The sequence below is a fragment of the Vombatus ursinus genome, unplaced genomic scaffold (genome assembly GCF_900497805.2).
Source record: "Vombatus ursinus unplaced genomic scaffold, bare-nosed wombat genome assembly UNPS02005459.1, whole genome shotgun sequence".
NCBI lineage: Eukaryota > Metazoa > Chordata > Mammalia > Diprotodontia > Vombatidae > Vombatus > Vombatus ursinus.
Genome location: NW_020945237.1, coordinates 10566968 through 10590534, shown reverse-complemented (window position 1 = coordinate 10590534; position 23567 = coordinate 10566968). Strand labels below are relative to the sequence as shown.

General features: G+C 36.9%; 1 protein-coding gene across 1 annotated transcript in view; it reads right to left on the bottom strand.

The window, feature by feature from the left end:
• MALRD1 (MAM and LDL receptor class A domain containing 1) overlaps positions 1 to 23567 on the bottom strand; it is an 832608-nt gene that overhangs the window by 650416 nt on the left and 158625 nt on the right. The window contains 3 exon segments of the mRNA XM_027847861.1: positions 10776 to 10910; positions 13094 to 13214; positions 20433 to 20606. Of these exon segments, the coding sequence (XP_027703662.1) occupies positions 10776 to 10910; positions 13094 to 13214; positions 20433 to 20606 (430 nt within the window).

Genomic DNA, 23567 nt, shown 5'->3' with positions numbered 1-23567 from the left:
AAGGGAGAAAATTTGGAGCCCAAAGTTTTAAAAACACATGTTTAAAAAAATGTTTTCACATGCAACTGGGAAATAAGAAATACAGAAAATAGGGCACAAAAATCTATCCTGCCCTACAGGAAAATAGAAGGGAAAGGGGTTAAGAGAAGGGGGAGAGATAGAAGGGAAGACAGACTTGGAGAAGGGGTATTCAGAATGCATGCCATGTTGGGGTGGGGGGAGGGGCGAGATGGGGTGAAAATTTGGAACTCAAAATCTTGTGGAAGTAAATGTTGAAAACTAAAAATAAATAAATTTATTAATTTTTTAAAAAATCTAAGTAGTGAGCTGAATGGGGATGAAAGGGGTGGAGGGAGTACAATAAAACCATACATACCCAAAGACACAATAATAAATTGCTCTGGAAATGTTCAAAAATTGTCTTTTTCAAGGCTTTCTTTTTCAGTCAAATGATTTTCCTCAAGAATACTGATGTCTAAAACTACCACAGGCTTATTGCCTTTTAAAGTTTCCTTTTGTAATTAGTAGAATGTAGGAGACAGGGCAGGTTGGGGTGGGGGGGGGAATTCACTGAAGTCTATTCTTTTGAAAGTACGTATCAAACATTCTAAAATCTCTATTTTTAATGCAAAATCAAAGTTGAATTTGAAGGAAAGGATGTTTCAACTTCTACAGGCTCATATCATCTATACAAGAAATTTGCATTCAAGCCTTCCCTCTTTATTTCCCCCTCCCAGATCTGCAGAAGAGAGAAGACTTTAAAACATACTAAAAAAAGATAAGCTAGAAGTTTCTAAAGTCACTTACCTAAAGTAATAAAGGAGTCAGAGCTAAGGGAAGACTATAAACAGTGTGACCTATTCTCATTTCTGTGTTATCGATCCAAGGTAGAGAGTCACAAAACCATGCTGACTGGATTCACTACTGATTTATGTTACATCGTCTCAATTGGATCTCTTCGCTGAAGCACTGAAATCCTTTCACAACTCCCTAGTCACTTCACTCTCTTGTTGATGACAATTCATTCCATTTTCTTCATCCATCCTTGTCTTCCATGACACCCTCTCCTCCTACTCTTTTACCTTGGCTTATACTTCATAGGGGAAAAAAAATTAAGATCATCCACCAAGAGCTCCCTCTTCTCTCTCTCTCTTCATCTCACATTACTCAGATGGATTCCCCTACTATCTTTTCCTTCACACCATCTCACAAGAAGAGGTGGTCATTCTTTTTGCCATACCAAACCCCTCTACATGTATCTTTGATCTCAATCCTTCCTGTTTTCTCTACCAGAATGCCTTCTCTATCATCCCAATTTACTTTCTAATCTTCAATCTCTCTTAATCTACTAGATCCTTCTCTAATAACTACAAACATGCCTATACTTTCTCCATCCTTAAAGGGAAAAAAATTCCTTATGAGATGCTACTATATCATATCATTCCCTTCTTTGCTAAATTCTTTGAGAAGGCAATCTACACTAACTCCTATTTTCTCTGCTCTTATTTAGTTATAAACCTTCACAATTTGGCTTCTGATCTACTCATTCAGTCGAAACTGTTCTGACCAAAATCATCAATGATCTCTTAATTGCCAAATGTGATGGCCTTTTCTCAATCCTCATCCTTCTCAATCTCTCTGCAGGCATTAACAATTGGCCTCTTCTGGATACTCTTACCTCTTTTACTTTTGCCCTATCCTACTTGACTATTCAGTTTTCTTGCTGGGTTTTCATCTACAAATTTGTGTAGCATAGCATAGCAAGCTAACTAGCTATAGCAGTAGTAGTAGTAGTAGTAGTAGTAGTATTAGTAGCAGCTAGCATTTATATAGCACCTACTATGTGCCAGGCACTATGCTAAGCACTTTACAAATATCTCGTTTGCTTCTCACAACAACCTGTGAGGCAGATGTTGTTATTATTTCCATATTATAGTTGAGGAAACTGAAGAAGACAGAGGTTAAGTGACTTGCCTGGAATCACAGTTAGGAAGCATCTGAGACTAGATTTGAAATCAGGTCGTCCTGACTCCAAGTCCAATACTCTATCCACTGTACCACTTAGCTGCCACATAATGAAAGACAGAGGTATTGGAGGAGGAAGATGGCCTTGAAAGAAGCCAGGAGGATCTTAGAGAGACAGTGAAGTTCATTGAGTCTGGAAATCACATGGTCAGACCCACTGTTTGAGAAAATCAATTTTGCAGCAAAGTTGAGGGTAAATTTTCATGGTGAGAGATGAGGCAACGAGATTAATCAGAAGACTATTGTGATAATCTACTACCTCACAAGGAAAAGAACTGGGCTAGAGGAAAGTTACTGCTATTTAAAACCTTCAACAATTCACCAAGGGTCTTAGAAAATAGTACTTAATATACTTAAGAGATTAGCACTTGGTAAATCCAATGCTGAAAAATACTAGTGCAAGGAATCATTCAATAAAAACTGTTGGCAAAAAATAGTTGTATTGTGATACTAAATTTATTCTGATAATTATTACTGATAGTAACTATTCATGATGGTGATGGTGACAGATAGTATTTATAGAACACTTTAAGGTTTGCAAAGCACTCCTGTGTTCTTTTATTTGATCCCCACAACAATCCTGTGAGACTGGGAATTTATAGAGAAGGTAGCTACAGGTGAAAGAAGTTAAATGGTGTGCCCGAGGTTACAGGTAGTCAGTGTCTGAACTCAGATCTTCTTCACTCTAAGCCCAATGCTCTATCCACTAGGCCACATAACTGTCTTGACATTCCACCTCATTGAGTTCAAATCCCTCACCCTACATAAAGTCACCAATTAAGATTCATCTCCTTCATGAAGTTTTCATTAATGATTTCATCCTGTATTTTTTTTTCTTTTCTCCGAATTTCTACAGCATGTCTGGAACATTCCCTGGTACTTTCATGCCTTTTCCATCTCATCTAGACCATAAGATCATAGATTTGAGTTGGAGAGAACCAATGAGGTCATCCAGTTCAACCCCCTCATTTTGCAGAAAAGGAAAAGTAAATGACAGAGAGAATGAGTGACTTGGTCAAAGTATTACAATAAGCATCTCAGGTGGGATTCAAACAGAGATCTTCTTCATCCCAAGTCCAGTGATCTACCATGCTATTCCTTGAGGACAGTAAATTTGTGTTCTAGTTCTCTAAAAGCCCCACAGCACCTAGCACACGGCCTTATACCCAGTGAGTACTCAATCCTTCTTATAATCCTACCCTATCAAATGTTAATTAAATGCTTCAATTAGGACACTCCTGTCTTCCTGAGAGGCATCTGGTGATAGAATGAAAGAATGAAGATTAAATATTCAATAAAGATTCTTTGAAGGTTGAGTCTAAGAAACATTGTTCTATGTTAAATGCCCATTAGTGTTTCACTAATATAACCACCCAAACACTTTGTTTTTTTCTGGAAGGTCATTAAGTAAAATTAAATCAACTTGGTACTATGGAGGAAACTCTCCAGTTTGGTGGAGGGATAGAGAGATCATTAGGCAGTTAAATGGCTCAGTGGATAAAGTACTGGGCCTGGAGTCAGGAAAACCTGGGTTCAAATCTGGCATCCTATACTTACTAGACGTGTGACCCTGGACAAGTTACCTAACCTCTGTTTGCCCTAATCCACTGGAGAAGTAAATGGCAAAGCATTCTGCTATCTTTGCTAAGAAAATCTCATGGATAGTGTAGTCCATGGGGCCACAAAGAATCAGACACAACTGAACAACTAAAAGATGACAAGGTCCTTAATAAAAGTTTATTGGCATTTAGAGGCCATCTAGTCTAATTCATTCATATTTAGGGCAGCTAGGTGGCACAGTGGATAGAGTGCAAGACATGGAGTCAGGAAGACCTGAGTTCAAATCCAACCTCAGACACTTACCAGCTTGTGACCCTGGGCAAGTCACTTAATCTTGTTTGCCTTGGTTTCCTCATCTTCAAAAATGAGTTGGAGAAGGAAATGGCAAACCACTTCAGTATCTTTGCTAAGAAAATCTCAAAGAGGGTCATGAAGAGCTGGACACAACTGAAACAACTCAATAACAACAACAGCTATAACAACAAAAAAAGAGAGATCATGTTGGTCCTGGTGGTAAAGTTATAGAGAGCAAAGAGAGAAGTTGCTAGTAGAACTTGATGAGGAATTAAATTATTCTTTGTTGTGTCTTCCTCTCAGTTCTTCTTGGGTATTTGTTCTTGATATTTCTTGCTTTCTTCTTTTATGATTGGTCTCCGGGCAGTATCAGTTTGTAATGGCTCTCTGTCTTGGGTTCATTCTCTACCAAAGTTTGTAGCAATAGGAGGAGTAGCACCTTGCCTCTTCCCATTGCGCTCTCTCTCTCTCTCTCTCTCTCTCTCTCTCTCTCTCTCTCTCTCTCTCTCTCTCTCTCTCTGTCTTTCTCTCTCTGTCTCTCTGTCTCTCTCTTTCTCTCTCTCTGTCTCTCTGTCTCTCTCTTTCTCTCTCTCTGTACTCTCTCTCCCCCTCCTGTCTCTCTCTCTCTCCCTCCTGTCTCTTTCTCCCTCCTGTCTCTGTCTCTGTCTCTGTCTCTCTCTCTGTTTCTGTTTCTCTCTCTCTCTCTCTCTCTCTCTCTCTCTCTCTCCACACACACACACACACACACACACACATATAATTGTGAACAAATTGCTAGTTTTCTGATAACGAATGGAAGAACTATCACAATTCTCTTTCTTCCATTTTCTTTTTCTTCTCTATCCTCTCTGACTCTCTTTCTCTCTCTGCTCAGTTTCATGTCCTGGCTCCCTTTGAACACAAGACAGGATTGCATGAGAATCAACAATTGGGAATTGATAATTTTTCCTGTAGATTGTATATTTATTTTATGGGGTTCCTTTTTGCCAAAACTTTATGTATATACAGGTTCTAAAGATTCCCAGATCTCTGGCTCCCAAGATCAGATTATTTAACATATGCTACCAAAGTAATAATGGAGGTTATCTATCTATCCATCTTATTTTTTGATCTCAATACATACAGAGTACACTTTTTTTCTGATCACATGTCATTGATGATATATTTTATCTCATGTCCAAGTTATTACTCCTCATTATTGGTAATATGGTATGATCTATTTATGTTCATTGTATATCATGGGAAATGACTTATTTAAAAAATAAAGATACTACATTTTTTGCTGGTGAAAATTTCAACTAGAAAAAAACAACCAAAGATAAACCCTTACATTTCTCTAGACTATTTTACTCCTTTCTTTATGTTCCTTAGTTTAAAAAAGAAACATTCAAAGCAAAGACTAATTCAACCAACAGTTTCTGTCTAATGCCATACCAAAGGCACTTGCCAACCTTACTATAATTTCTTTTCTTTCCCCAGGTGATCAATAATTACCATGAATGAGAATTAATGGAGTTTCTCTTCATTGGTTAGCTTGACATCACTGAAATGATAATTCTTCATTAATAACACCTTATTATAACTTTCCATAATTATATAACACTTGAGTAGTTTAGGGACTAGAATTCTGCATCTGGATCTTTAATTTGAGGACAGAAAATTAAGATGAAGGATTAAAAAAAAATTTAATTTGTGTCAGGTGGAAATGATTTATTTACCTTAGTATACTTTTGAGAGAACTTTTAACCTAGTCTGTAGTGAGGGGAATAAAAAAATGAGATATGGGGAAAAGGAAAATGCCCAAAATCTGAACTTATCACTATAACTGTTTCATAAAAAGCAATTCATAATCATGCTGATCAGTGCCTTATAGGAATATCTTAATCTGCTAGACCTAAAGTTTAAAACTGACAGATCTACCAGAGAAGTTTATTTTTCAAACATGTTTTCTTCCATCAAATATTAAATAAAGAGTACTAATCATTAGACTATGACACGCAAACAGAAAACACAAGATAGGGAGAAAGGCAGCTATCGGGGATTAATATTTTCTCTCAATGCAGTTAGATCAAGAAAGATAACTAATAAGAACTGCCCATGTAGATCAAATCTACTATTAAGCTGGAGTGATAAATAAGAAAATAACAAATATAATTTATTTCAAACTAAAACTAATTTTTTTTTAAAAAATCACTTAGTATGTATATTATTTCTTAGCACGTTATCCTGGGTCCTTCTCTCTTCTGGAAAGCAAACATATATCTATTTCTGTGATTGGATAGTATATCTATCTAGGAAAAATCATACACATTCACATATTCATTTAAACAAAAAATCTAAAACATCCTAAATCGTATTTTTTTTCTGTAATGTACCATGCTTCTTGAATGTCTTTAGAGAATTATGACATCAGGCAAAAACTTATCACATGTAGGACAAATGAAATAACAAATTCCTGCTCCAAATTAGAAATAAGTTTAGAATTCTCCATTTGAAATAATGATAAATAACTACATATTCTAGGCTAGAGTTCAAAAACACAAAATTGCATCTCAGATATAAAATATATCATTATAATTTGTGGAGCATTTCTAGTTACTTATGGGCTTTCTCATCTTTATGACATATGATTTTTTAAAAATCAAGGATATTTATGATTAATTAGGCAAACAGAAATGGAATGAGTTAAAAAAAACACTGCACAATTCCCAAAATGTGATACAGACCACACTACTCTTATTCAGCTCAGAATAGAACAGAGCCTAGTTTATCATCTATTTTTGATATATGTCCAAGATATATGTACTGATGAGTCATTTTTGTACTATCCATCCAAATGGATGGATATCATGGTTTCAAAAGCATGCATTATTCATCCACTTGTTATCCCATGTAGATAGTTAGGATTAATAATATAATTCACTTTTGAGGTGGGGGAAAGGGCTCTGCAATGTTCCAGGACTCGATATAATCAGCACAATTTTACTTGCAAAAAAGTGCCTCTGCAACTCCTCTCCATCTATTGTAATCCTCTTTCATTTGAACTCTATCCTAAACATCCTTCTTTGATAGAGGAAGATTTGATTATTATCTATTTCCTATATTATTCTGTAATGTTTTAGAACATGTGGTAATCATATCTCAATGCCATCTGAAAATAGGAGCATCTGGAGGGCCTCACCATTTACAGGGACTATCTCTTGCCTCCAGACTCTGCATTTCCCACCGTGATAGTGGCAAATAGCTTTCCCAACATACGCCTCATGCTGAAATGTAAATCAAAACAACTCTGAGGTGCCCCATCAAAATGTGGTACTGACAGGAAATGATAACAGGAAACATGAAAAATGTGGAAGAAGATGTGGGAAAACTAGAACACTAATGCATTGTTGGTGGAGTTGTGAACTGATCCAACCATTCTGGAGAGCAATTTGAAACTATGTCCAAAGGGCTATAAAATGTGTATAGCCTTTGACCCAACAATACCACTTCTAGGTCTGTATCCCAAAGAGAACATAAAAATGGGAAAAGGACCCACATGTACAAAAATATTTATAGCAGTTTTTTTCTGGTGGCCAAGAACTGGAAATTGAGGCAATGCCCATCAACTTGGGAATGGCTGAACAAGTTGTGGTATATGAATGTAATGGAATACTATTGTTTCATAACAAATGATGAGCAAGTGGACTTCAGATAAACCTGGAAAGACTTACATGAACTGATGCTGAGTGAAGTGAGCAGAACCAGGGGAACATTGTACACAGTAACAACAACATTATGCGATAACTGACTTTGATAGACTTAGTTCTTCTCAGCAATGCAAGGATCTAAGACAACTCTAAAAGACTCATGATGGAAAATGCTATCCACATTCAGAAAAAGAACTAGGGAGTCTGAATGCAGATCAAAGCATACTATTTACTCTCTTTTTTTTCCTTTTTATTTCTTCTTTCTAGTGGTTTCTCCAATTGGTTCTAATTATTCTTTATAACATGACTAATGTGAAAATATGTTTAATATGAATGTATATGTATAGCCTATATCAGATTGCATGTTGTCTTGGGGAAGGAGGAAGAGAAAGTTTAGAATTCAAAATCTTATAAAAGTGAATGTTGAAAACTAAAAATTAATTTTAAAAATTAGTTTAAAAAGAATAAGACAAGAAAAAACATATGCCTCATGCTTATTATATGCTTCCCCTGATATTAATAATCGGAAGATTATTGAACAAAGACATCTATCTCCATTGCCTCATCCATCAAGGAGTGTTGTATGATTTTTATGTAGATATGGAAGATACCTTCAGAGAGCAGTTCCATTAAAGCTGCATTTTACTTGACTAAAAAAAAATGAACTCTAATAGCAAACAAATTCACAAAATGGGAAATGCAGAAAACACCAATAAATATCACTGTTTTTTTAATTGAATACTATAGATGTTAGGGGCAGCTAGGTGGCACCATAGTGCAAACAGAGCTGGCCCCAGAGTCAGGAGACTCATCTTCCTCATTTCAAATTCAGCCTCAGACACTTACTAGCTATACGACCCTGGGCAAGTCACTTAACCATTTGCCTCAGTTTCTTCACCTATAAAATGAGCTGGAGAAGGAAATAGCAAACCACTCCAGTATCTTTGCCAAGAAAACTGAAAATAGGGTCACGAAGCGTTGGACGTGACTGAAATGACTCAACAACAAAATGGATGTTAAGCTGTTTTAGTGTGTTAGTTTGGCTAACAACTCTGAGAGAAGGCAAGAAGTATGAATTGGGAAATATGGGTGTTGTAAAAACACAAAATATCAATAAAATATCCTTTAAACAATTTTATACATCCACACATTGATTTAGAGCTGGAAGGGAACTTGGGGATAATCTAATCCAACTGTCTTATTTTACAGACGAAGATATCGATGTCTCAAAGATATTAGTGGCTTGTCCAATGAGTAAATTGACTTATCTAATAGAGAAAATTTACATAGCCAGGATATGAATTCACATAGTATAACTCCAAATCTAGGGATCCTTTCACTGAACAATATTCCTCATAGTATTTGTATTATTAATCTCTATCGATTGTGAAAATCCACCATGGGAAAAAATATTATGCATATAGTAATGCTTTCACATCAATTGGCACTATACTTATCACAACCAAAGCTACATATATTTGGAAAATAGTAAGCAAGACATACTGTTTATTGAGTTTAGAAGAATGTTTGCTTATCCATAATATAGTCACACTATATATGTTGTTGAAGCTCAATGTTTATTGAATGATGATCAAAATGATAACGCTTGATGCACATACAAATTCCCAACACCTTTAAGAAAAAACTCCTACCAGCATTGTCAGGCTAGAAATGGGTAGCAGATTCAGAAAATCACTTTCCTTTTACTCTAGTACACTAAACCCTCACACAGATTCATAACAGACAACTTCACCTCTTTGAGAAGATAAATGAAGGTCTCTGAGCACTTAAATAAATGCTTTAGAACACTGCTTCCTGACCAGAGTTTTCTATCTGCAACTCAGCTTGGTTTTGATTCCATGGAATATCATGCCTCACTCAGGATAAGCTGATCCCAAACCTGAAATCTCATGTCCATGCTAATTGACTCCATTTTTGATACTCAACACCACCCCCTCAGTTGCCTCTCCCTTCTGACTGGAGGGCTGAGAGATGGCACACCAAACTCCTATCCAAATCGTCCAGAGGTCCAGGATCTCAAATTTCTAAGTAACTGTTTTCCATTTGCTTCTCCACTTGATTTGACTCCTTGGATCAGGCCAGTTGAAGGACACACCCTGTTTCCCTCTTCTGCTTCCTGCTTCCCTTTCTCTGTTCTTTTCTCTCATTAGATTGTAAGCTCCTTGGGGGCATGGCCTTTTTTTCTTATTTGCTTTCCCTGCACTTAGTAAAGTGTCTGGCATATTATAGGTGCTTAATCAATGTTTACAGAATTGAATTGATTTTAACTTTTCTTTTTTATTATGAACTTAACTTTCAATAAACATGAACTTTTTTTAATATACAAGGAAGAACAAAAAATGAAGAAGCCTTTTGGGAGGAAATAGTCACATCAGGGAGATCTCTCGTCTACCCCAGCGTTCAACATATACACAAGTATGAATTATGGATATAAAATCTGTACTGCCCCAGAAGAGGGAAAACCTTACCTTCAAAAGTATAAACTTGGAAAGCACTGCCAAAGATTTAAAATAAATGTTACAAAATTATAACAACCTTTTGACTAGTTTATCAATCATATACTACAGTTTGTAGCAGCCAAAACAGAGAACACTATATAGAACACAACTGCGGGGCTATAGCACTGGACCTGAAATGATTTGAATTCAAATCTTGTCTCAGATACATGCTAGATGTTCAACCTTGGGCAAACCATTTAGTCTGTCTGCCTCAGTTTCCCCATCTGTAAAATGTGGATGATAATAAGAGCACCTACCTCTCAGGATTGTAGCAAGGATCAAATAAGGTGTTTGTAAAGCGCTTTGCAAACTTTAAAGCTCTATGTAAATGCTAGGAGCTGTTGTTATTAATCATAAACAATAGAAAGTAATCGCTGATTCATCAAAATGGTGGCAAGCACTCTGGGTGTATCAAGGCCAATCATTTAAAGAACATCTGTAATGCAGTACTGTCCTTATATCTTTGCTCCTCTTCAATGGCACCCTGTTTTGCTTTAGGTTGCTGCGTATGAAGAGATTAAGCTGAGCATATGTAGGGGCTGAGACTACACTGTGCTTAGTGGAAGCTTGAATTCTTATCATCTTCATTAACCACTCAATGAAATGACAGGCACTTAGCATTAAGGTACAAAGTAAAAATGCATACAAATATTTGCAGGGTGAGAAGTTACTCAGCGGTTTCACATACCACAATGGGCTTCATCGGTTCCATTTGGGCAGTCAGGTGCAAAATCACACACTTTGCTAGATAAAATACAGCTTGCGTCTTCACATGGCACCAACCCAACTTCACAACTGCCAGGCTGAGCAACAGTCTCTTCCCCTTCAGAAAATAAATGCAATGCATAATTGCCATCAGAACATGTTTTTAAAACTATGCTTACAGTAAAGAAAGTCAGGTTTTAAAAGAATTCATAGTCTGAATTGAATTAAATTGGGTTGATTTTTGTTTAATTAAATCAAAGTCCTCACTATGACCAGTATGATGGCAAGCAGAGCTTTTCCCAGGGATGCTTGGTATAATGAACAGGACCTAGAACTAAGATGCAGGTTCAAATCCTACCTAAAACACTTGCTAACTTTGTGACCCTGGATAAGTCATTTCACCCCTCTGCACCATTTTCGTCATCTGTAAAATGATGTGGTTAAAGCTGATGCCCTTTTCAGTTTCTTTCCACCTCTAAATCTATGATACTCTGATCCTGTATCTGTGGTATTAGGGAAGAAGGGAGTAACTCACCATCCCAAGAGGAGTACAATTCTCTGCAGCAACCATTATCCCTGTGTCTCAATTCAAAGGCCTCTCCCCAGTTACCATATCCAATATCTCAGAGTCATCCTCTTTGAGAAATGGGCTATCTCTTTTTCTGTTATATGTCTATATGCCTGGGACCAGACAGGCCTATACATGACAATGTCCCCCTCCGCTGCCATCCGATTTTCTCAATTTGCCAAGATCTCTAGTTATAGTTCAGATTGTAGATAAGCTTAATTAAATAGGTATAGGTTGAAATCAGTATAAAATCTTCCATTTTACTAAGTAAAGCCATTCATCACATGTGAATATACATAATAAACAATGTGGCAACTAGTTCTGGTGCACTGTCATTTGTGGCCTTAAAGTAAGGAATTAAATAATTCTCTGAATGAATTTCTCTCTACAAACTTATGATCCACTACAGTGGAAAGACGTAAAGTCCCTGACTAAGCCCAGAAGAGCAGAAACAGAAAAATCAAGAACTTGACAATGATAGATCTAAGGAGGTGAGAGATTATGGGATTGGGGACACTGAGTCATAACTGCAGTAAATCATGGGACCACTTGTCTTCAATGGAAATAAGTGAGGACTGAGTTGGAGTAAGAGTTCAATAGAGTAGGAAAGGGTTAAGAAATGAAGATTACAAAGAAGGTGAAGGGAAGGATTGGTATTAGAATCTTTGTACAGCTTGAGAAACAGAAGACAGCAAATGGCAAGTAGAATAGTTAAGATGACCAGAAAACAAGACTACAAGAAAACAAGATTAATGACTTTGATTCACTTTGTCCTTATTATATCAATATAGTCTTCAATTCTCTATGCACAAAATAACGAAACATATAAACCAAGTTCCAACCATTCTTTAGAGGTGTATAAATTTAAGCACTCTAACATTAACCTTTTTTTACTATCTAGATAAACTTAAGCATCACGAGGACAAAAAAATTGATGATTTTTTAACTCCTTTCAACTCCTACTCTAAAATATGAATTTCATTATATGCTCATTTACACTGTCAAATTCATATTAATAGGAAACAACTTTCACAGGACTGTCTGAAAGGGTATGTAAAATTAATTTCTAACCTATTGTGGAACTATTTTCATTAAAGCAAGAATCCATAACCTTTTTGTGTGTGTCATGGACTCCTTTTGCAGTCTGGTGAAGCCTATGCTCTTTTTCAGAATAATGTTTTTAAATACATAAAATAAAATATATAAGATTACAAAAGAAACCAACTCTACTGAATTATTTTTCCCTTCCAAATTCTTGGACCCTCTGTAATTTATTCGAATCACTTGAGTGTCTGTGGACACAGGGCAAGAACCGCTGCCTTGAAAATGACAAGGAAAGAAAGAAAGAAAGAAAGAGAGAGAGAGAAAGAGAGAGAGAATGAAAGAACGAAGGAATGAAGGAACAAAGAAAGGAATGAAGGAAGGGAAGGGAAAAGAGAACAAGGGAAGGACAAAGGGAGAAAAGGAGGGAGGAAGGAAGAAAAGAAAGAACATTTATTGAGCAGTTACTATATGACAACTCTTTATGATGCTCATGTCAGGAAGTAGGCCCATAGCTTTGTGAAGCATATTATGACATATGTTTTCCCTCATTGAAATTATGTTATAATTTGACCAATAGAAGTTCCAAATCAGTGTAACAAAAAGATATGTAATAATGTGATTTTCAGGCATTTTTTTCCTTACTGTTAAATAGGGCTGAACGGTTGTTATAACAGGAATAAAATGCTTGCCTTTGCTTTTGATGTTTGTACTGGAAAGAGACTTGAGAGAAATGCCACAATCTGGAGTTATACTGATGTCATCTATGGCAACGGTGGCATTTTCTGAAAAAATGGTGGCTTGTAAAATGACCTGTAATGGCAAAGAAACAAAATTTATCCTCCAAAAAATGCATTTCTAGAAAATTCCCAGTATGGGAAGTGAGAATCTTTTGCATCTGCTCCCTTTTTCAATTTCTGGAAATTCTTTTGGGAACCAAGGAAACCAAATCCCACATTTAGAAGGCCAAAAATGCTTTGACAGCGACTTAGGTCACCTTCATAACTTAGATAACCTTGTTTCAAAGAAAAATGGCAACATTCATCACATCTGAAGGGATGACTTCCCATTGGAACCATTAAGAGTGATCTGCATTGTAAATGAGCTACTTCTGGTAATCAACTGTGGTGGTTTACAACTCAATTTAATTGAGGCATGAATTAATTTGTAATGGGCCTGCTGAAGGCACTGATACATTTCCATACAGGAATATGTAAATACATGCATATATATTTGTGGATATACATAAACACACTTAGAAAGATATATAACACAAACACTAACCCCACAGCCACTCATTAATAAAATTCATATTCTAAAACAACCTTAAGCCATGTATTTAAATGCAATTAAATCTAACACTCTTATCAACTACTGATGTGATTTTTCAACATATTACACATGTATTTGTATATACTTCCTTCATAATACCTTCTGATGCAACTCCTCTCAGATAAATGAGGATAGAGAGCCAACCTTAAAACCAGGAAGATCTGAATGCAAGAGTCATGTCTAATACTGAATATATAACCCTGGGAAATCACAACTTCTCAGGACTCTAAACAATTCACCAAGTCTTTATGTTGCAGCAATGTGCTGACCAGCATTGGAAAAAGGAGTTTCTTCACCTGGGAGTTCTCTCTAGACCAATGAAATCATGAGTGTAGTCCCTATTCCCCAGTTAAAAAAATAAAACAAACCAATGATAACCAAAAACAAAAAAGAAGAAGAAGCATCAGGAGTAACTTCAAAAGCATTTCTGGAGAAGGGCATACATAAATTAGCCAGATCATGGCCCTGTCAGAAAATTCATTTCAGACATGTTTACTTATACAATTTGCCAAACCCCTAGATCACTGCACTGAAAACTGCATCCATTACAGAAACTTTTCACATTGACTTGGCCTAAATAAGTCCTAAGCACCACCTGGAAGGTCTTTGACACTGAGATACAAATCTGCAGGCAAATCAAAGAGAAGGCTTCTGTGTGATTGACTTCAAAGTATTTTGTTTTCCTATTCAGTGTGTAAGGATGTGCACAGGGCATGTCAGAGAAGGGTGAAGCAGTGAAAACTATGGCTACTGATGAGCAATGAATCCCAAAAGAAGAGAGCCTAAGCCAGAGCCACTCTCCAAGCTTTAAAGGGAACAAGGGTAAAATAACAGAACAAAAGCTGGAGCTTTGACAAACACAGGCTTCCACTCACCCTGGAAACAACTATTTGGGTAGCATCCTTCCTTCCATGTTAAATGCTCATACCAAGGGGTTCATTCCCATCATATCACTTGAATATGAACACTTTTATGACAACTAATTGCACAACTATACCAATCTCAAGGTATAAAGATCATAAGAAAGGGAAGAAACCCAAACCTAAATGGACCACTTACTCAAAGACACAGACATATTAATAGTGTGTGGCTAGCAAAGCTGATACTAGGTGAAGTAGATCCTCATGTGCTTTACCCAAAATACTTGTGAGGGATTCCTGACCCTTTCTTCCTCATACCCATCTTTCTTGTGGCCAACAAACCATGTCATCCAAAATAATAGGTCTCCACACTCACGTGGAATCCTCAGCTCATAACTAAACATTCCAGTAAAGTCTTGGCCTGTTGACTTTTGTTTTTATTCAGACACACTGGCTCAATTTTTGAGGATGGAAAGAACACATCCTATTCAATAGACTGATGTAGCCAGATTGTGACTGATGCAGTTGTGACTGTGATTGGGACTGGGAGCAATATGACCCTATTGGCTCTTTAAGGTTCTTGATAATCTTTTTTTGAAAACTATTATTCATTTGCACCTGAATGTATACCGTTATTGCTCAGGTTTAAATGACTGAATGTTTTTTTAACAAAGACAGCCTTTACAAATTGTCATCAACCCTTATTATCAAAAGAGAACTTTTTCACATTGTAGTTTACTTACAGGAAACCTTGTTTTCAAATTTTTAAAGTTTACTGCAAATAAGCAATTACTCTACTCACTTGATTTTTTTTTTCCTTTGTTAACATCTCAAACTTCTTTTATTACTATTTTCATGGAGCTTTCAGGTTCATTATGCAAAGCCAAAAGCAATCATTTTCCCTGCTCTAGGGGAGGATTGAAAGGGTAATAGCTCTATTCAGATTGGTGTTTTGCATCAATCTGGGAGGAACACTCTGTTCTCAGAAAGGAAGCCAAGACTAATTGGAGCATTGGAGAATTTCTTGGCTCTCTTCAGTTGGGTCTTTACAATGCGGCAACATTACCTTCCTGAAGAAAATTGCCAAAAAGGTTCAGATAGTTATATTTCAACATCAGCCTTCCAAATCCAAATAAAAAGATATAAAATTTATCCACAACTTTGTTCTCCTACACTAATACAGATAATCCTGTTAACTATTTGCTTAATTACAGTACTTATGTCTTTAAACAAATGAAAAGAAACAAAAGAAATCTGTCCCACCTCCCCACCTAGGGAGAGGCCATTGGATGTAGCAAGTAGACAGAAAACTGTAGACCGCTGTCCTCAAAGAACAGTTGGGTTCTGGTCCTGCCTCTGCTGCACACAAACTGTGTAATCCTGGGCAAGGCTCTTAACCTCTCAGGGACACATGGAACTTTATAAGGCTAGAAGTAGCTGAACAGACCATAAGCTGCATTGGTAGAGGCAGAATTTCCCTGTATCAATAAAATCACATGTCTGTCTCTCAAAAAAAAAAAAAAAGGTATCCCTTAAAGGTTTTGGTTAGAGATCAATTCTCACCTCAAGACATAAGAAAATAAATAGATGAAGTGCTGGGCCTGGAGTCAGAAAGACTCATCTTCCTGAGTTCAAATCTGGCCTCAGAGATTTACTAGCTGTGTGACCAGGGCCAAGTCACTTAATCCTTTTTGCCTCGGTTTCTTCATCTGTAAAGTGATTTGGAGAAGGAAATAGCAAGCCATGCCAGTATCTTTGCCAAGAAAAACCCAAATGGGGTCACAAAGATTTGGATATGACTGAACAACAACACAACTCCTAAATTTAATCAGTTGAACCAACTAGAATTATTGAGTTCAAATTAAAGGCAGTTCTTCTGATAGGAAATTAATCCATTGATCATTCAACATGTTTTCTAAAGAATAGGCTTTGAGAGTTTCAGAAAAGATGCCTCAACAAAAGGCACACTAGAAAAAAGGGAAAGCCTTCACTTTCAGAGATGCAGAATGTAATTTAAGAATTTGAAAATTAAATCAATCTTAGATGACCCAGATTCCCAAAACAAGTATTATATTTACACATATAAAGTTAAAAACTCCTGTTTGTTATTTTGCATTTTAAGCAGAAGTCATGTTTACTTCACTTTTCGTCTTTGGAAAAATGAGCATTGATTTTCCAAAGAAATTCTCAACAGGCTAAGGTAGCCTTTGGTTCTATCATAGTTATTTGGGTAGATTGCTTTTGAGAGGAAGAAAGGGAAAGGTAAGAGAGGAGAAGACAAAGAAGAGTAGATAGGTAGAAAAATAGACTGTGAGTAATAAGCAGAAAGGAAGGAAAACAGGAATAGAATGATCTCTTTGTAACAAGATAAAGAGGCCACTGGGTTAGAGCAAATACTGTAGAAGTGTTGCCTTACACAATAAATTTCAATGAAGGCCCAGAATCAGATCTCTGACAACCAAGCAATTTCAGAAAGAATACATTTTCACTCCTGGCCTATAAATCTTGACTTCCAGTGAAATTGTCAAATAATGTCAAGAAATCAATATTGATTATAATTATTGATACCAGTAAATACTTGACACCTTGTATCAGTCATTATTGTAGGGAATTAAACACAAATGTCAAATTTATTATTTTATATGACATACATTATTCATAACACTAGTAAATCTACAAGGAACCTAGATCAATATGGTATTGGTGTGAGGTTCCACAGATGTGTGCCTGTGAAGCAATACAATATTCACAAGTCATTCGGAAATGTTAAAGATTACAGATGGTCAATCAAGAAACATTTAAGTGCCTACTATATGCCAGGTACTGGGAAATATGGGACAACCCATGCTCTCAAGAGTTTACAATCTGATATTATAGTGTTTTCTCATTATTAAAGTTGGGGACATGAGTTTCAGAAAGAGAACTCATGAAATCTCTAATTCTGAGCTAGAGAGGAGCTAGATGAAGACATCTGGCCCAACCTCCTCACTGAATGATGCAGAAATGGAGATGGCAACTGACTTGCTAATCAAATAGACACTAAGCAACTGAGACAGGATTTAAATCTAAGTCCTCCAGCTCCAAATCCAGGATACTTTCCACTGCTCCATGTATATATTACATTATTATATTTTTTCACAAGGGACATGGTCCTAACACATCACCCTTTTGTTACCGGACCCTGTACACAGTCTTTCCAGAAACCATGATTTCAGTTACTGAGCTTTGGAACTCCTAACCCTCTGCCCATGCTAACCTAATTATTATATGTAATAATATGAGACTATTATACCTAACCAGCCTCTGCCCATATTCCTACATTGTTCAGCCCCTTCGTGTTCTCTGAGAGTGATAATAAAATTAACAATCCTATTTCTTTCGAACAAAGCACTTCAATTAACTTGCTTTATGACTCCACTCTCCAATCTTGTAATTTCCTAGACCAAAACATTCTTCCGTACCTATATATGTCATTGCCACCTCCCATTAAAATGGAAAATTTTTGATAGGGCTATATCTCTTCCATATTTGTATGTTCCCAATGTTTAGCATAGTGCCTAATACATCATAAATGTTTGACGAATGACGTTTCATTCATTCCTTCACTCTTAGTTTTCTTTAAGTATAGCGAATGAGAAATCTGAGCAAATCAGAATTTATAACTGAATTTAAAAATATCTTTATTAATTACCTTAGAGCTCTTTTGTAAAAATAAAACAATAAAAAAACCTACAAATATGGCAAAACATGGAAGCTTTCTGAACTCTATAACTGCTAGAATAAAGAGGAAAAACTTCAAAGATTACCCAGTATTCTTCCTTCTATAATAAGCTGAAGAAACCTGAAGGTTAGCCTCTTAGTTTTGTAGACATGAGAAATGATACACTCTTGCAAATCATCAGTTTGACTTCTAAATATGCATACATTCAAGGATAGCCCATTAGAGACCAGTTAGTGCCTCAGCCTTTTAAAATTCCCAGACTGGATAAGGCTGACCTTAAAAAGCCTGCCTTCACATTAGTCTGCTATGACTAAGAACTGAGCACATTGATATATTATAATAAACTGATATGATAACATCTCATGGATTTTAGAGGTCAGAAAGGGTGAGTTCAGAAGGACATAAAATTTGGTAGCATCCAGGCACTAAAATATATTTACATATCTAAGAACCTTGGAATAGGATAAATTCCTGATATGTGCAACAACTCTAAAATGACTTACAACCAAAATCGTGAGAAATTTATTTCTCTATTAAATGTATTAGTGAAGCCACAACCCGGACTAGAGAAATCCCAGAGCCACCCAGAGCCACCCAGAGCGGACTAAAAATTTCAGATTAACCAAGAGCCATCCTCAGATTGGAGAATTTGGTAATCCAAGTCAATTCCAAGATCTTTGAAGAATTAAGAACGTCTTTACTATTGAGACCAGATTTTCAGAACAAAATTGATTTTTGCTTCTATGAGAAGAGAAACCAAAATTCTGGAATTGCCTCCCTCTTTACTATTAGTAAAAGGACTTCTAGAAAGCCTGAAGACCATTGACTTAGGAGAATTTTCTTATACAATTATGTAACTTCATTTAAGTCACATACCACATCACAGCATGGGAATGACCCAGGGTTCTCAAAAGCTAAACCAGCAGATTGAAAGCTCTATGAGATCCTACACACAACTGAAAAGGTTTTGAGTAGAGGCCCTATGTGTTTTTTGAAGCAGCTAGTCATATAGTGGATAGACCTCAGGACTTGGAGTTAGGGAGACCTGAGTTCAAGACCAGCCACAGACACTTAATAGCTGGGGGACTGGATAAGTCAAAGTTAGGAATTTTGATCTACTATCATTTCCCTCTCTCAATATCAACATTATTTCTTGCAGAAAATAAAATGATTTTCCAAAATATTCTTCTCTCTCACACTCTTCATGACCTCTCCTTCAGCCTCTTACCTATTATGTTCCTTGATACTAATATTTTCTTTTCTTTCTTTTCTTTGTATCCCCAGTGCCTAGCACAGTGTCTAGTACGTGATGAAGATTTAATAAATCTTCGCTAAATAAATGATTGACTCTCCCACCAGAATCCATGAAGGTAGGGGTTTTTTTTAATAAATGTAGATAATCAGTTTGTAATATTATAAATATTTAATTGATAGAATATTGGTCATGTATGTTAAACTTATTTTGACAATCTATGCTTTCCTGGTAAGGGTTCTTCATTCACTGAGGTAGATTGCCGCCCTCAATGACTTAGTAGATACTACCCTCTCTGAGAACTGCTATAATCAAAAGATCCATTATCTTGATTTGGTGAATCTTTTGCAGCTTATCTAGGTTGGCCCTTAGACAAGAATTATATAGTCCCTTATTTAACCCCTACCTCTCATACTTAGTAGGACTAATAGAGCTTTTGCTCCATTCATATAATCTTTGAGAACACCAACTCAAACTCATATAACATGAAGCATCAAAGGAGGACTTGCTTTAAATCCTGTCATCCCTGACTTCAGTCCTGCTTTTCTCCAAATCATCCTTCTTCACACCACTTCCAGATGAATCTTCCCAATACACAATCATGACTATGTCACTCTCTTGTACAAAAATCTTCGCTAGCCCCCCACTGATATCCTATACTTTAATGTGACACATTCGTTGTTCCTGTATAATAAAGTACCATATATATGGCTGAAAAAGTGGATGGATGGATAGATGGATGGAGGGAGGGATGGATGGATGGATGGGGGCGGATACTGTAATAAATTCCATGGATAACAAAATCTGGCAATTAACATATATGACAACATCAAATAAACTACTTTGATGGTATTTTCACTACTCACCTGAAAAGGCAGAAATGACTCTCCAGATATAGAATAAACAGGGATATTTGCTTGTGTCCACTGAGATTTGGAGAGTCCTAGCAGGTCACCATGCTTCTGTAACTCACCATCGATGGATGTCCTCGTGAAAACTGAGAGCTGTGAATTCTGGGACAAATAATACCAAAACCGTACCTGTTGGAAAGATTTTAAGAGAATATAGAAAAATGTCATAGTAACATGTATCAATCACATATTACATAGTTTAATGACGTAAAATAATTTGTATAACTTCAGCCTTTTCAGTTTACTCTTCCTCAAGGAAGAGGCATCACCCAAAGAAAGATGAGTAGAGAAACTTTCATTCAACCAACAAGCACTTATTAAGCAACTATTTTGTGTAAGGTGCTATGGGAGATGTGAACATGAAAAAGATACAGTCCCTATTTGAGATTCTAGGATGCTGACCATCCATTTGGATAGGTAAGAGGCACACAAATAACTATAAAACAATGTAGGCTATGATACCTAGAAAGACTATGCAAAGGTAGATTACATAAGAGATAAGAATAGATAAGATTAGATTATCTGAGAGTTCAATGGATCATAGATTTAGAATTCAGAGGGATTTCATTAAAGGTAATCTAATCCAGTCCCTACATTTTACAAATGAGGAAACAGATCCAGAGAGATTAAGTGCCTTTCCCAAGATCAAATAAATAATAATTGACAAATGGAGATTTTTGAACCATGGTCCTCTGGTTCCAAATCCAGCACTCTTTACACTATATCAAACTGCCTCCTAGAAGTGAAGGTTATTTTCAGTTGGACCAGTAGTCAAAACGTTGTTGAAGAAATATTATTTGGGCCAAGCATGGTAACCCACATCCATAATGTGGGCTGTTACTGGGGAGGTGGAGCCTGGTGAATTCTTTGAGCTCAGGAATTCTGAAGAGCAGGCTGGCAAAGTATGCATACCAAGTATGATACCAATATGGGAAGCATATGGATGAGGGTCCACTAGACTGGCTCAGGTTAGAAACAGCAGCTCAAAGCTCCCATGTTGATCACTAGTGGGATCTGGTCTGTGAATGGCCACTGCATTTCAACACTTTGTAAGATAGGGAAAAGGAGAAGGACAAAGATGAGGAAAAGGAGGAAGAAGAAAAGGAAAAAAAGAAAGAAGAGGAGGAAGAGATGAAGGATGAGAAGAAGAGAGAGGAAAAGATGGATCTTGAAGGATGGGTAAGACTGAAACAGGCAGAGATGTTGAGGGGATATATGCTAGACATAGGAAACCCTAAATGGTGATGGAAAATTAATTACAGAAAATGTGCATAGTCGAGAGTAGGATGAAACATAGAATACATGTGGAACATCATATGAGAAAAGACTGGAGAAGTGGGTTGCTTTGAGTCTTACTTTATCTAGTAGATAAGTGATGAGAATCTATTGAAGGTTTATAAGCAAGGGACTGACGTGTTCAGACATTCACCATATAAAGAATGGCCTGACAGTGGTGTGAAACATAGATTGGCAAATAAAAGAGTAGAGGGAGAAGGGTCAGGAGAAACACTTTGGTGAATACATCAATGATTCAGGAAAAAGCTAATGAGAGCCTGCAGCAGTAGTATGGTAACAAATAGTGGGAATGGAAAGAGAATAGAAAACCCTTATGGAAGTACCCTCAATGGAAATATTACAATAAAACTCAATATCAAGTCCAGTAGGCTTAGAAAGGAGTCTGGGTAAAAGAAAGATAAAGGAGAAGGAAGAGTCAAAGATGACTGACTGAGTTTTTGAGGACAAACAATTGGGGAAAAATGAGGTTCTACTGACTATAAAAAGGAACTCAAGATGGAGAGCATGTTTGAGGCAGCATGTATTCAAAATGCCAGCAGGAAAATCAGTTACCCAGTTGGTTGACATTCAATAATAACTTAAGGGGCAACCTGGCTCTGTGGATAGGCAGCCAACCTTAGAAGACCTGTGCTCATCTTACCTCTGAAACATACTGACTATGTGATCATGAGCAGATCACCTCTGCATTCCCCAGGCAACTTTCTAAAACTTTAAATTGCAAAACAGAGGCTGACCTACATTAATAGAGAGTTCACTTACCTGGGAATTCCCTATACGAGTAAAATCACAGCTCCAGTGCCTATCCCTTAAGTTTATGTAATTCTTTATAGTTAATAAAATACTTTTCTCATAATAACCTTGTAAAGTTGGTTGTGCAAATACTACTGTGCCCATTTTGTGGGCACAGAAACTTCAGCTCAGGTGAATCATGTGACTTGCTCAAAACTGTGCAGATAACAATAAGTGGCAGAATCAGGACCCAAAACACAGGTATTCTGACTATGAGCCCAGTGTTCTACACTCTCCATCAACTCTGTAGCTAAAATTGCAGAACCCTAGAGTTCAGGACAAAGGCTGGAACTTGAGTTAGAGATTTCGTAGTCATCCACATAAAAGTGAGAGTTGGAATCATCCATAGATAACAGCATTAAAGGAGGGATGAGAGAGAGAGAGAGAGAGAGAGAAATGAGCTCTCTATTGTGGAGAATGCCTCTGTTGAAGAAGCTGAAAGAGAAAGAGGAGACAATTAAAGGCAGAAAGAGAGGCCAGGGGAATAGGAGGAAAGGCAGAAGAGTTCATTGTCACAGAAGTAAAGGGAGGAAAAATAATAAAGAGGGAATGGTCTGTAAAGTCAAATACTGCAGTGGAGGAGGATAAGAACTGGGAAATCCCATTGGTTTCTCTTCCTGAACTAAAGCACCAGAGACAGAGAGCACACAATAGACGTATGCAGACATTTCAGTGTATTACCAGAAAAATCTACAAATCTGCAAGAGGATGGTCATCTGCGTTATTACTCTGCTCCTGTGAAGGTGACCCAGAATTCTTCTCCCCTGGAAGCCTGTCACCCAGGTTCCTAGGCATGACTTTAAAGAAATGGCTAGGGAGCAGCTAGGTGGCACAGTGGATAGAGCACTGGCCCTGAAGTCAGGAGGACCTGAGTTTAAATCTGGCCTCAGACTAAACACTTGATACGTACAAGCTGTGTGACCTTGGGCAAGTCACTTAACCCTGATTGCCTCACAAAAAAAAAAAAAGAAATGGATAGACTCTTTAGTAGATAGCTGGAACTGG